Genomic DNA, 14,884 nt, shown 5'->3' with positions numbered 1-14,884 from the left:
ATTCTCGTGGATACATATCTCCCAGCAAGAGGCTTCCCCACCCTTCCAGTGACAGAATGAAAGCATGCCTACTGAACGAGTGAGTGCTCTCACTGAGAAACAAATACAGAAAATATTAGACACTGAGAGAAAAAATTGTCTGACTTATGCTAAAAACAAAAAAACACTGCTCGCTCGCAGTTTCATATCTCTCGGCAAGAGCAATCCCTCCCTTCCAGTGACAGATGATGAACATGCGTACAGAATGAGTGAGTGCTCTCACTGAGAAACATATTATACAGAAAATATTAGATACTGGGAGAAAAAATTGTCTGACTTATGCTAAAAACAGAAAAAAAAACACTGCTCGCTCGCCGTTTCATATCTCTCGGTAAGAGCAATCCCTCCCTTCCAGTGACAGATGGTGAACATGCCTACTGAATGGTGAGTGCTCTCACTGAGAGAAAACCTTGTAGAAAATTATACAAAAATATCATTGATTAAACGCTGATGATTATTAGATTACCGCAGCAGGCATTCAGATACTCAGTGACAGATTTGGCACATGTCAAAGTAGTATTTGAATGCTACTGCAATAATCCCTTAGTAACAGTGACAGAAAAGGTATGCAGTACAGATTCTCTTAGCGGCAGACATCGCGCATCCAGTGACAGAATGAAAACATATCTACTGGATGAGTGAGTGCTTCCATTGAGAGAAATTCTTGTTGAAATTGTAAAAAAATAGCATTAACATAAAACACTCGTTGCTCGATGTAACTTATCACTCAATAGAAGGCATCGCGCATCCAGTGATAGAGTGAAAACATATCTACTGAATGAGTGAAAGCTTCAATTGATAGACAAAAACCCTTACAGAAACTACTTCGATAACTATAAGAAAAAATAAAATAAACACTGGTAGCTCGATGTTTCACATCTCTCAGTAAGCAGCATCACTCACCCAGTGACAGAATGTAAACATGTCTAATGAGCGAGTGAATGCTCTCACTTAGAGACAATTTTTTTGCTGGAAAGTATTTAAAAAACTGTCACACAAGTAGTATAGAAATAAATATTTACGTTTCATATACACGTTTATATTATATACGTAGGTACTCGTAGATTCACATCTCTCAGTAAGAAGCATCGCGCATCCAGTGACAGAGTGAAAACATGTTACTGAATGAGCGACTGCTTCCATTGAGAGACACAAGCTCTTGCAGTTTATATTACACACGAATAGTATTTAAATAAAATGTAAGCTGGACACTCGACAGTTATTTTCGCTCAGTAGCAGGCATCACTCACCCAGTGACAGAGTGAAAACATGTCTACAGAGTGAGTGAGTGCTACCACTGATTGAAATTCTTGCTGAGAATTGTACAAAAAATATAAATACAAAAACACACTCGATGCTCGATGTAACTTATCACCCAATAGAAGACATCGCGCATCCAGTGACAGAGTGAAAACATATCTACTGAATGAGTGAGTGCTTCCACTGAGAGAAATTCTTGCTTTTTTGTACAAAAAATATCATTAAAACACTTAGATAATTTTATAGTAAATAGTAGTCAAATAAACTCCATTCTAGACTCGACGTTTATTAGTATCGCTCAGTAGCAGGCATCACTCACCCAGTGACAGAGTGAAAACATGTCTACAGAGTGAGTGAATGCTCCTATTGAGTGAGTGAATGCTTCTTTTGAGTGAGTAATGCTCCTACTGAGGGACCGCATTCTTGCTGACATTATTGTAGATTATTAGATCACTGCAACGGGCCTCCAACTACCCAGTAAACTTGGCACATGTCAACTGAGTACTTGAATGCTGTCGCAGTTACCTTCGATATAGGTTTACTCAGTCAGTTCCTGAGGTGTGGAAGTACCACGGGAGAGGTGATTTTGACATATGACGTGACAGCATACAAATCACAAAAACACCCTGCCGTGCCGCTCTCATACCTCAGGCACTGACTGAGTTTACGCTAGTCTCGGTCTTCTGTGTTCTTCTCTATCTTCTGCTGCCGATTGTTGTCATTCCCAAAAGGTCATCGCACACCCAGTGACTGAATGTCAACATGTCAACTGACAGCATGATAACCTAACGGTCTTTGACATTCTTCTGTTCTCTTCTTCTGAAGAAGACATCTCCAAATAATCGGCGTCTCATTCCCAGTGATAGAAAAGGAATTATCTTCTAAGGAACAGAGGCCGATTGTTTGAAAATAGACACAATGCAGTCGGCTCGGTGGACCGACGACCTAATTAAAGATTGTAGTAGGAAAGAAAGAAAGAAATAGAATTTATTGAACACAGTAAGCACAAATTATAAACAATAACAACACAAAACGAATATATAAAATAGTGGTCAGCATTTATCCTGACATGCTCGTGAGGGCATGTCAAGAAACTGGTCTTCCGCGGTCTTAGTAGGTAAACTACTGGATGCACACTACTGAGACCCACTTGCTTATAGTGTTCTTCTAGAGACCTAAGTAGGTAGGACCAAAGTTAACTTGATTTGCTTGTTTGTACAGTCAGCCTCAAATAGTTCGTGACACACAAAGTGGCCAAAAAGTGTTACAACTTTTTGGCTACTTTGGGTGTCACGTAATAATAATTTATTTGCCTTAAACTAGCTAAACTAAACCTAAACGAGCTGGTATAAAAAGTTAAAATAATAAATAACTTACCTCCAACTGCTGGTGAATCCATTATTCATCACTTTTATCACAAAAAAGTTCACATAACACTATTTAATTTCTTATTTTACGCAACTTTTTAATTTCATTTTTCACTCTTTTCTTAATTTTACTGAAGATTCTATACCATTTTAGATTGCACGGAAATTGCACACTGTTTTTGAACTGGAGTAAATAATACTTAGAAGTATAGTGGTATTGCCAATATTTTAGTAGATGTGTCTCTTAGAAAAGTTAGTAAGATACTGCCCAACAAATTGACTTTTTTGTGTATTTATATCAAAGCTTAAAGCATTAAAGCTCATTAGTAATTGATACTTAATAATGACATTGTAATTAGAAGCTTCACCCTTTCTTAATTGCTATGAGTAATAAATACCATTGCATCGTAATTGTCTAAACATTATTAATTGCTCAATATCTTAGATATTTAAATATTTATTTTATATTTTTAACAATTTTTAACAATTCCGTTATTACACAAATATTAGGTATCTGACATTTTCTGTTTTTTTATATAAAGAAAATCAAAATAAATTGTAATTTTATCCCGTATGAGATTATATTTTTTTATTCAAAAATTGTTTTACTAAGAAACCACGAAAAAATTGTCCATTTGACATTCACAAACTATTTTTTTATCTGACACAGCTTTGATTTTTAGTTTAACCGCGAAATAGCAAAAATATCTTATAATAAATCTCTACATTAAATATTTTTCGGTAATTTTGGAATGTTTTTCTATGTTTTATCGAATTTAAAAGAGAAACCGAGTTATTATTTCAGTTTTTTTTTCTGTTTCACTAAATAATTTGATATGATTTCTATCACCACTCTTCACTATTATTAATATTGATATCCTTTTATTGCACTTTTTAGATGTTACACATTTCACTGCTAAATTAATACTGACTTGTATTGAACTTATTTTGGCTTAAATAGTTATTTTGAAGTCACCTGAGCAATTACTAAGTACTTTAAGGGTTGTTACCGATCTATTTGCTAATGATCGTTGGTTGGATCGATGACTCGTCATAGGATGTTTTTGAGGCAATAACTAATTAGGTTGTTGTGAAATTTGACGAGTAATATTTTTTCGGTGTTTTTATTTTTGTTTTCTATGACTATAATTATTTTGTATTTTTGTTTTGTCCTTTTTTCGTTGTTTTTTAATTTTCTTAACGACTATTCGTATATTTATATTATTTACTGTGCTATTTTTTCTTAAATGGATTGTTGCTAAGTTCCCTAGTATCTTAGTTTATGCCCATTCATCCATGATCCCTGAAGTAGTTTTGTGAGAAATAAGTACTGCCATGATATTTTATTGTCTCTAAAAGGTATTAATTAACACAACTTTGTCAGTTTATTTTCAATCAAATATACGGTTTGCGGTTTGATAATGTACTTCTAATGTAAGTGATAGTTAAAAACTCGTATTTAATTGCATTAAAATAGTCAAATCAATTAAATAGTCTATTTTAATTGGTTTTTGTGTTAATTTTATTATTGCCTAAGTTTTGTTTAGTTTGGGCTTGATGGTGCAGTGTAAAATATGTTTATTTATGTATGTTCCTCTGGATAGATGACGACACCTACTTTTTTATTATTTTAAAGAAAATATACCATTCAGTTATAATATTTAATAAAAAAATAATCACAAATTAGTTATAGCATACAGACAAATAAACCTATCATACATTTTTATTCAAGGTAAGTAATAAAATATAGACTACTATTAAATTATACTTACTATAATAAAATGTATTTCATTAACAATAGAAACATGCACATCAAAATTAAATGACATCTAAGAAACATCTATACCTAAAAATCTTCTTGTAGACTCCACCATCGAGTCAGACTCCTATAGCGGGTCATAACTTTGACACCACATCTGAGTCCTCAGCAGCAGTAATACTCTTCAATCCGTAGCAAACACATCCAAACGCAAATATTTAGTAAGTCAGCTTTATGATCATCAATACCCTCATAAGCTGAGTCACCAAATACTTGAATCAGGTCTTCTTGGTGATGATGATGAACTGATTGGTCCAGCAGATAAAACACAAGTTTAAATAAATAAATAACAATATTATAACCGACTCCAAAGGTGTAGTTCACATTTTTGGTTGTTGTTAACAAAGATTGGCCATTGGGATCTGGGACTATTCTAACACTATAACACCTCAGAAAAGCCACGAAAAGCTATCATTCTCCTCGAACGACATTTTTTCCAGTTATTTTGGTTTAAAACAGTTAATGAACCAATTTTGATAAAATTTAAACGAAATCAAATCAACCCGAGATCGTATCATTTCAATAAAAATAAAAATCTGAGCTCTATTGTTACAATCTACAAGATAAAAGTAATTTATTTTCTGCAGATAGGCTTTTAAAAAGCGCTTTTACACGTCCCAGTATAACTTTAACCCTACCACTGCTTCGGGACAATAAGTAGGCCAGTGCTGAGAAGTATCGCAAGAAACTCTTTATAAGTTGATTATTTATTAGACAAAAATGTATAGAATTAAAACTTCGTAGTTCACACAGTACATGTATGGAATATAATCTTGAAAATCTTTGAAAAGAGGCTGACAATAGTGACTGAGTTTCTTGCGCTGCTTCTTCTCAGCACTAGCCCATTTATTGTCCCGAAGCAGTGGTAGGATTGGGACGTGTAAAAGTGCTTGGGAGCCTACTTGCATAAATAAACGATTTGATTTAATTTGATTTGATTCAGACAGAAGAGGAAAGAAGCAGAATACACTATATGACTTACCGAGCGCACAAATTCCTACCTATTATGATAGTTTGTGGTTAGAATACATATTTATGTATCTCACTATCAGTTGGTGGTTTTTTGTTATTGATTTATAATATTGTTCACGATTTTGTGTTGTTTTAATTGGTACCATTTGACTGTCTGTGAAATGCCTGGTAGGTAAGATAATAGTCAAATTCGTTATTAAAATTTCTTAGGGAATAGAGTCGCTTCTCAAATTAAAAAAAAATAGTCAAAATATTACATTTTGCGCTCTCCTATCATAAAAAAAATCTATTTCAATCATGGTAAAAATTTCGATCATGGTGTACATTTAATTGCCCGAACTTAATAATGCAATTTATTTCTCTATGTGTGTGCCTTGTATGTCTTTCTGTATTGTAGTCTGTCTACATTTTTAATTATTACTTAAAAAAGAGCTCCCTAATTCGGTTTTATGTTATTCAGGCTTTATTGATCTAAGCATCCAGGTAAATGAAACTGTGAAACATAAGGTATTTGTGTAATGGACTGAAGAGATACCCAACCCGTTTGATCAGCGTGGGGAGTGTATGCCAAATCCTCCATTTGCCTCTGGTAAATTAGAGAGGGTCCTGCAGTGGAGAATATACATATGACCTGACGAAGATGATGATTATGTCATCATCATCATCTTCGTCAGCGACACATTGTGTCGCATAAAAACTCATTTATTTTTGCAAGTTAGGCTTTAAAAAAGCACACATACCACAGAATCCTGCTGCCCACTAATATTATAAATGCGAAAGTTTGGATGTCTGGATGTCATGATGTCTGTTACTCTTTCACGCAAAAACTACTGAACGGATTTTTTTGAAACTTTACAGTATTATTGTTTGTAACCCAGAGTAATATATAGGCTATAGTTTATGCCGATCTGTCGGCATAAAATAAAGCCTATACTGACACTAAATTTCACGTGGGTGAAGCCGCGGGCAAAAGCTAGTGTTGCATAAAATCATGTAAAAATCAAAGCCAATATGATTAATTCAAATTCAAATTTCTTTATTCATAACCAGGAGTTTTTACATTTCTATATTGCGATCGAGGAATTCTTTTAAGTAAACAAATACTTGTGGTAGAATATCCCCGCTCTCAATATTAATTCATACCAAACATCAAATTCACAGCTAATACTTTACTAAGTACTTAAAATCATTAAGAATTGACGTAATTATGTCAGTAGTGACGAACAGGATTCGCAAAAATACATTATTAATATCCCATTAACCTAACGAGTATTAGATGGTTTGGAAAATGACCGATTTCGCAACGTTCCCGCTACATACCTGTGGTTTGTTATCTATAATACAGTCAGCGTCAAATAGTTCGTGTCACCCAAAGTAGCCAAAAAGTTTCAACCCAACCTTATTCCAATGAGGGCTATCGTTTTTATACTCAACAGTTGGCACCCCTGGCGATTGACAGGACCTTCTGTACAGTGGCGCCATCTTGATGAGTGCAAATGCGATAGTCCTCCTACCACTTTCGCGCTCACCAGTTGGCGCCACTGTCTTCGCTACTAGCAAGTGACAGGACCTTACTCTACAGTGGCGCCAACTGGTGAGCGCTAAAACGATAGCCCTCATTGTAACAAAGACGTGTTGCGGACTTTTTGACTACTTTGGGTGTCACGAAGTATTTGCTGACTGTACCACAAAACGGCTTCGAAACTACTGGATTGATTTGAAAAAATCTTTCACCGTTAAAACCCTTTGTCGGCCGTTTGGTGTAGTAGTACTATGCTAAGAGGTCCCGGGTTCGATTCCCCGCTGGGCAGAAATTGTGATAATGACTTTTCATTTTTGTGACGGGTCTGGTTTTTTTTAATTATTATGAATAACAAGGCAGGTATTTGACCACAGGTGGGTGTTACTATGTTATAACACCCATAACACAAGCATATTACTTATTACCTACCTAGGTACTTGTTTAAACTTTAGGGCTAGATGGTAAAAAAAAAACTTTCATTATTTCTGATGAACATAGGCGGTACGAAGTTCGCCGGGTCAGCTAGTAGCTTAATAAAATAATAAATTGTAATTAAACACTTACGTTAATTATTTTTGTACACCGTCACTTCACAATAGGTACAACACTAAACACATAGTACGTGACGAAAACTATAGCAAATGATTTTATATACATACAGATCGTAGGATACACTCAGCAGTTTTTTACTTCCTAATTTGTATGTACATATAATTTTGTCGCCTTGTCTGTATGATATTATTAGCGGCCGCCCGCGACTTCGTACTCGTGGATCCTTAGGGGTTGAGTTTTGAAAAATCCCGTCTTAGTGAGCACCTACGTGCTAAAAGGAACCCCCATGCAAAATTTGAGACTCCTAGCACTTGTAGTTTCTGAGATTTCGTGATGAGTGAGTGAGTCAGTCGGTCAATCAGTCAGTGACCTCTCGCATTCATAGATATAGATTATTTACGTTTCATCATCATCATCATTTCAGCCATAGGACGTCCACTGCTGAACATAGGCCTCCCCCAATGCTTTCCACGTTGATCGATTGGTAGCGGCCTGCGTCCAGCGCTTCCCTGCTACCTTTACGATGTCGTCGTTCCACGTTTAGGTGGACGCGTCTAACGCTGCGTTTTCCGGTACGCGGCCTCCATTCCAGAACCTCGCTGCCCCATCGGCCGTCAGTTCTGCGTACTAAGTGCCCTGGCCCTGCCCATTGCCACTTCAGCTTGCTAATCCGTCGGGCTATGTCAGCGACTTTAGTTCGTGTACGGATTTCCTCATTTCTGATTCGATCTCGCTCGTTAGTTTTATTCATCATCATCATCATCATTTCAGCCATAGAACGTTCACTGCGGAACATAGGTCTCCCTCAATGATTTCCAGACTGGACAGTTGGTAACGGCCTGCTTTGACTTTGACTCATATTTTCTATCATCGTGTGAATTTCACTTAAAAACAATTATTAAGTGTAATAATTAGCATTCAGGTAAATCATTAGTGATACAAAAGATGTAATAATTAAATCATGGGACTTTCACGCTATTAAGAAATGAGTGTTTAACTAATCTATTTTAGGAATAATTTAACTATCATATTATCATACTAATATTAAAAATACTAGCTGACCCGGCGAACTTCGTACCGCCTAAAATATGTCTATGTTTATCTATACTAATATTATAAAGAGGTAAAGTTTGTGTGTTTGTATATTTGTTAAATTGTAAGGGGTAATTTCGGGATCTACTGAACCGATTTTAAAAATTCTTTCACCGATAGAAAGCCACATTATTGCTGCTGAGTGTCATCTATATTAATATTATAAATGCGAAAGTAACTCTGTCTGTCTGTCTCTCTTTCACGCGTAAACCACTAAACCGATTTTAATGAAATTTGGCATAGAGATAGTTTGAGTCCCGGGAAAGGACATAGTATAGTTTTTATGCCGGTTTCTGAAACAAGGACGCGCGCGATAAAGTTTTTCTGTGACAGACAAAATTTCACGCGGGCGAAGCCGCGGGCGGAAAGCTAGTCAGGAATAATGTAGGATTTTAATGGTGAAATAATTTTTCAAATCGGTCCAGTAGTATCGGAGCTCAATGAATGATACAAACATCAATCAAATCTCCTCTTTATAATATTAGTGTAGTAGATTGTACCGTAGTCGCCTCTTACGACATCTAAGGGCTATATTTCAACGGGACACCATGGCGGCGCAACCAGTCGCCGGCTACAACAAAATGTATGCAGCTCTATAGAGAGTTACTCACCTGGTGTCCGTTTGGTTGCGCAAAGCTGCATACATTTTGTTGGTAGCGGCGACTGGTTGCGCCGCCATGGTGTCCCGGTGAAATATAGCCCTAAGAAAGGGGGTGGTCCTATTCTACTCCTGCTAGAACCACACGGCAATTTAATAACTAATTATCATTTTTTTGTTTCTTATTATGAAGCAAACCCACGTGAATTAAGCTTACTCGACAAACATCTGAATAAACAAGGTCTTTCTAACATGCAGTTTCAGCAAATACCTTCAAAACATGTTAAAACGTGCCAATTTGCACTTTATGTTTTTAACATAACAAACAAGTATCATTGATTTCATATTTGTGTTGAAGATGTATGAAATGTATGTCACGGTCGTTATTGTGACCTGATGGAAACTCGATAAATGAATTTTCGTGACAATTTCTCTTTTTATTTTAAATACTTTGACCGCGGCTTCGCTTGAATTTTTAATTTATTATTCAAAGATTTTGAATTTGAGATTTTTAAGTACGGTTTAAGAACTTTATTTCTCATAAGAATAGGCTAGTTTCCAAAAAAAATTTTTTTAGTCCGTAATGTTTAATATCAAAAAATATTGGACACATATATTTTTATTTGTCAATCTAACAAATAATTACATAACTAGTTATGGTGCGTTGAAGTTCCGCACGACGTCACAACGTGCGGCACTTTTATGCACGCATTGACGTCACGGGCCTCTTTTTATGAACTTTGGCGCGCTTTATCTCTTTAAATTTTCATTAGTTTGAAAAAGTGAAAAATACGTGTAGAGTATTTTTTGATAAGTTAACTGACGGACTAATTAAAACTCTTGCTTTTTGACCCAGGAAACATCCCTATTAATAATAAATTCACTTCCTGAGAAACATTTCAATTAAGTACATAATTATTATAAAAAACAATAGGATAATATTAAGAATAACAGACCGACGACCTGATAAAGGTACCAGGAAGGCGCTGGATGCAGGCCGCTACCAACCGTGCGATGTGGAAGTCATTGGGGAGGCCTATGTTCAGCAGGGGACGTCCTGTGGTTGAGATGATGATGATGATGATGAATATTAAGAAAGATCATAAACCTGCAAATATTTCACTAAGTACTAAATGTATCGCTGTTGGTTTCTAGAAATAAATAAATAACATGAAATAGCTGTTTTGTTGTAGAGAATGTGAAGAAAACTCATTTTATATTGATACATTCTTGCGTTTTAGGAACGTCCAATGAGGGCTATCGTTTTAGCGCTCACCAGTTAGCGCCACTGTAGAGTAAGGTCCTGTCACTTGCTAGTAGCGAAGACAGTGGCACCAACTGGTGAGCGCTAAAGTGGTACGAGGACTATCGCATTTGCACTCATCAAGATGGCGCCACTGTAGAGTAAGGTCCTGTCAATCGCCAGGGGTGTCAACTGTTAAGTATAAAAACGATAGCCCTCATTGCGCGCACTTCCATAAGTTCATATTACAATCAAAATTTATCATTTTGTACTTATGCAAAAATCACATAAACGTAATCGAAATTACACTTTAAAACGATTTCCTAGTAATTTCCATTATTCATAACTTTATATTATTATGAATTTTGATTGATAAAATTTTAAATCGGGGGAACCACTTTTTTGTTTGCAGTCAAAAGTGGTTTTGACTGTAACATTCATACTGATTAACAGCCCGACCCAACTATCGGCCCACAAAGTCAAAGTCAAGATTTCTTTATTTGTTTAGACTAATAAATAGTACTTACAAATCGTCAAATATTGTGCTCTTAAACCATACTTTTCATACATAAAATATTGTATTCCAAAATATGGTAGATCATTAATGTATATAAGAAACAAGAATGTACCCAGAATGGACCCCTGCGGAACTCCCATTTTCACAGGTGACCCAGAAGACAAAACACCATTTATATCAACTTTTTGAACTCTAAAGTTTAAATAGGATTGTATTAAATTCAAATCCGAGTTCTTTACCCCATAATAATGCAGTTTGCGAATTAGCGTTAGATGTTCTACGCACTCAAAAGCTTTTGAGAGATCAAAAAGTCTTTAGTCTGCGTTATCTTTGTCGTTCGACGTCCACTGATGGACAAAGGCTTCCCCCAAGGATTTCCACACCAGATCGTCGGTCAACCTAGTGCGAAGGCCTGCCCTGGAATATCTTAGTAAACATTAGATGCGTTACTGCCTAGCTCGCATAAATATTTATAACTTTGTACATTTGAAAGCCTGTAAACCCTTGAAAAAGAGGCTGACAATAGTGTCTGAGTTTCTTGCGCTGCTTCTTCTCAGCACTGGCCCATTTATTGTCCTGAAGCAGTGGTAGGGTTAATACTGGGACGTGTAAAAGTGCTTTTTTTAAGCCTATTTACAGAAATAAATGAGTTTTTATGAGTTTTATTATCTAAAAAAACTATTTCTCTTCCAGGTCGGCTTCAAAGGCTACGGCCTGTCCCCATCGCAGCTGTCATCATCGGGCAGCTTCACCTTCAGCGACGGCAACACTTACACCATCACCCACGGCTCCGTCATCATCGCTGCCATCACCTCGTGCACCAACACCTCCAACCCGAGCGTCATGCTGGGCGCAGGTAAGGGAGCCAGACACTCTAGGAACTACCTAGGGACTCTAGGAACTAGGGGGACTCTAGGAGCTAGGGACTCTAGGAGCCAGGGGGACTCTAGGAACTACCTAGGGACTCTAGTAACTACCTACGGACTCTAGGAACTATCTAGGGACTCTAGAAACTACCTAGGGACTCTAGGAGCTAGGGGGACTCTAGGAACAAGGGACTGTAGGAACTAGGGGGACTCTAGGAACAAGGGACTGTAGGAACAAGGGACTCTAGGAACAAGGGGGACTCTAGGAACTAGCTAGAGACTCTAGTAACTACCTACGGTCTCTAGGAACTACCTAGGGACTCTAGGAACTACCTAGGGACTCTAGAAACTACCTACGGACTCTAGGAACTACCTACGGACTCTAGGAACTACCTAGGGGCTCTAGTAATTACCTAGGGACTCTAGGAACTGCCTAGGGATTCTAGGAACTACCTAGGGACTCTAGGAACTAGGGGGACTCTAGGAGCTAGGGGGACTCTAGGAACTAGGAGCGACATGAGCTAGGGGGACTCTAGGAGCTGGGGACTCTAGGAACTCCCTAACGACTCTAGGAACTACCTAAGGGCTCTAGGGACTCTAGGGACTCGAGTAACTACCTAGGGACTCGAGTAACTACCTAGGGACTCTAGGAACTACCTAGGGACTCTAGTAACTACCTAAGGACTCTAGGAACTAGCTAGGGACTCTAGGAACTGGGGGCGACAGGAGCTAGGGGGACTCTAGGAACTAGCTAGGGACTCTAGGAACTAGCTAGGGACTCTAGGAACTAGCTAGGGACTCTAGGAACTAGCTAGGGACTCTAGGAACTACCTTGAGACTCTAGTAACTACCTTGAGACTAGTAACTATCTAAGGACTCTAGGAACTGGCTAGGAACTCTAGGAACTAGGGGGACTCTAGGAGCTAGGGACTCTAGGAACCAGACACTAGGAGCCAGACACTCTAGTTCGCAGACACTCTAGGAACTAGTTTACGAGTACCTCCTCCAATCCGAGCGTCATGCTGGGGGCAGATGATCATCATCGTCCTTGTCGCAACTACGAAATTTTTCCGTACTTTTAAGCGATTTTGTGAAAAATATTATTGGCAGGTAGTTGCTAATTGCTCATAAGATAGGCCCCCTTAATTGATATTTATTGTCCGTGGTGCATAATCTTTTCTTAAAGGTTTTAAACCTTTGTCCGCTTTGCAATGGAGGGAAGTCGAACCTTAATTTCGAACTCCTCCTATGTTCTGATTAATTTCGTTGCGGGTCCAATGACAGTTTAACTTTCCCCCGGGACGACCTTCATTGGTTGGGTTTTTGTGGCGGTCAAGCTGTAGATCCTGGCTACACAGGAGTTGCAGCGGTGGGAACGAGAAGTGGGAATAGTCTCGTAGTGCCTAGTTCCTAAAAAGGCTTCCAGACGCTATCCGTAAAAATACTGACCGCCTCGAGTTGACGTCACGGTACCTTTCCGGGTTGATTGATAAGTGTGCTTCGTTCTTTAGTCTAGTGTAGGTACTTACATCATTACATCATTCATTAGTGTCGACACCGCCTTCCCCTTCATATTATTTGTTTTAAGTAACTGCCCTTTCCATAGGTTGTCTGGAAGAGATCGCTTCATAGCGATAAGACCGCCTAGTTGTACCTTATGTGTTCCTTTTATTTCTGTTCTGTTCTTTGGTGTGCAATAAAGTGTATTTATTATTATTATTTCTTTATTTATATTTCTATCTCAATTTTAAATATTTTTTTATTATTACCATAACTTTTCTGTCATTTTCGTGATTATTCATTGCAATATTCTTTCGCAGGGCTCCTGGCCAAGAATGCTGTGAAGAACGGTCTGAGCGTGATGCCATACATCAAGACGTCTCTCTCGCCAGGGTCTGGAGTGGTTACTTACTATCTGAAGGTATGATATATTTTATAACCCGCAAGGTAAACCGACGACCTAATAAAGATCTATTATTAGATCGGTCGCGGAGCACGTACAATTTCGTCCAATGACCCCAAGCTACCCATCCTTATCGCTCGCGCGTAATTATATTGCGCGGATGGGTAAATTCTACGTGCTCCGCGACCGGGCCTTAGTAGGAAGGCGCTGGATGCAGGCCGCTACCAACCGTGCGATGTGGAAGTCATTGGGGGAGGCCTAGTTCAGCAGTGGACGTCCTGTGGCTGAAATGATGATGATGATGATACTTTAACTGTAGTTGCGATAGAATAGAACCACCCCTAGTCGATGCCACTTCTCAGCGCCAGCCGATATGTGTCCCGAAATGATGGCTCTGAAAATATCCTACATTATAATAGAGAATTTGATTACGTACAGTGTATCAAATATGTAAGTTCTCGAGTGACGACCACCGGCCGGAAGACGTAGTGTGAGCAGGCCTCTTACTAGGTGGACCGACGATCTGGTGAAGGTCGCAGGAAGCGCCTGGATGTGGGCAGGCCAGGACCGGTCTTTGTGGAAATCCTTGGGGGAGGCCTTTGTCCAGCAGTGGACGTCAAATGACCTCCTTCCAGCCAAATAGCTGGAATTATGCCTGTTTTCACCATGAATCCCTTATTTTTAAGTGACGCCTATGGTAACACAACAGGCATTTTGTATAGGGGTCACTTAAATGTATCAAATGATACAAGTAAACTTATCTTTGATTGAAAAGTGCTGAGGGCTGAGTGTGTTTACATCAAACGTCCTCACTTGTGAGCGCGTTAAAAAAATGTATGAGAATTTTCGTTCTTGAACGTTCCCGCTAGGGGCGCTGTACAATCCGTCATACCAGGCCTGTTCATCTCCGCGAGCTTACATCGAAAACAAAACACGCACGATGGCCCACCTACAGGATACTATTCGACAAGGCCTCACATACGAGCGAACATTGACTCACGCACGCGTATTCTTGTGTATGATGGAAGAAAATAAAGAAAATGGTGTACTAAATACTGTGCAGTATTTAACTGCCGAAATAATAATAAAAACACAGAATCTACTCGTTTAAGTTGCCTCAAGACACTGAGAGAT

The 14,884-nt window shown here is 38.2% G+C and overlaps 1 protein-coding gene across 1 annotated transcript in view; it reads left to right on the top strand.

Annotated features, from left to right (window-relative positions):
• Positions 1-14,884, top strand: part of LOC135085312 (cytoplasmic aconitate hydratase-like) — a 75,568-nt gene that overhangs the window by 37,950 nt on the left and 22,734 nt on the right. Inside the window, exons 12-13 of the mRNA XM_063980102.1 lie at positions 11,675-11,837; positions 13,668-13,768. Coding sequence (XP_063836172.1) covers positions 11,675-11,837; positions 13,668-13,768 — 264 coding nt within the window. The remainder of the gene's footprint in view (positions 1-11,674; positions 11,838-13,667; positions 13,769-14,884) is intronic.

This window comes from Ostrinia nubilalis, chromosome 28, assembly GCF_963855985.1.
Source record: "Ostrinia nubilalis chromosome 28, ilOstNubi1.1, whole genome shotgun sequence".
NCBI lineage: Eukaryota > Metazoa > Arthropoda > Insecta > Lepidoptera > Crambidae > Ostrinia > Ostrinia nubilalis.
The sequence above is the reverse complement of the archived record's forward strand: the minus strand, read 5'-3'. Positions and strand labels throughout refer to the sequence as shown.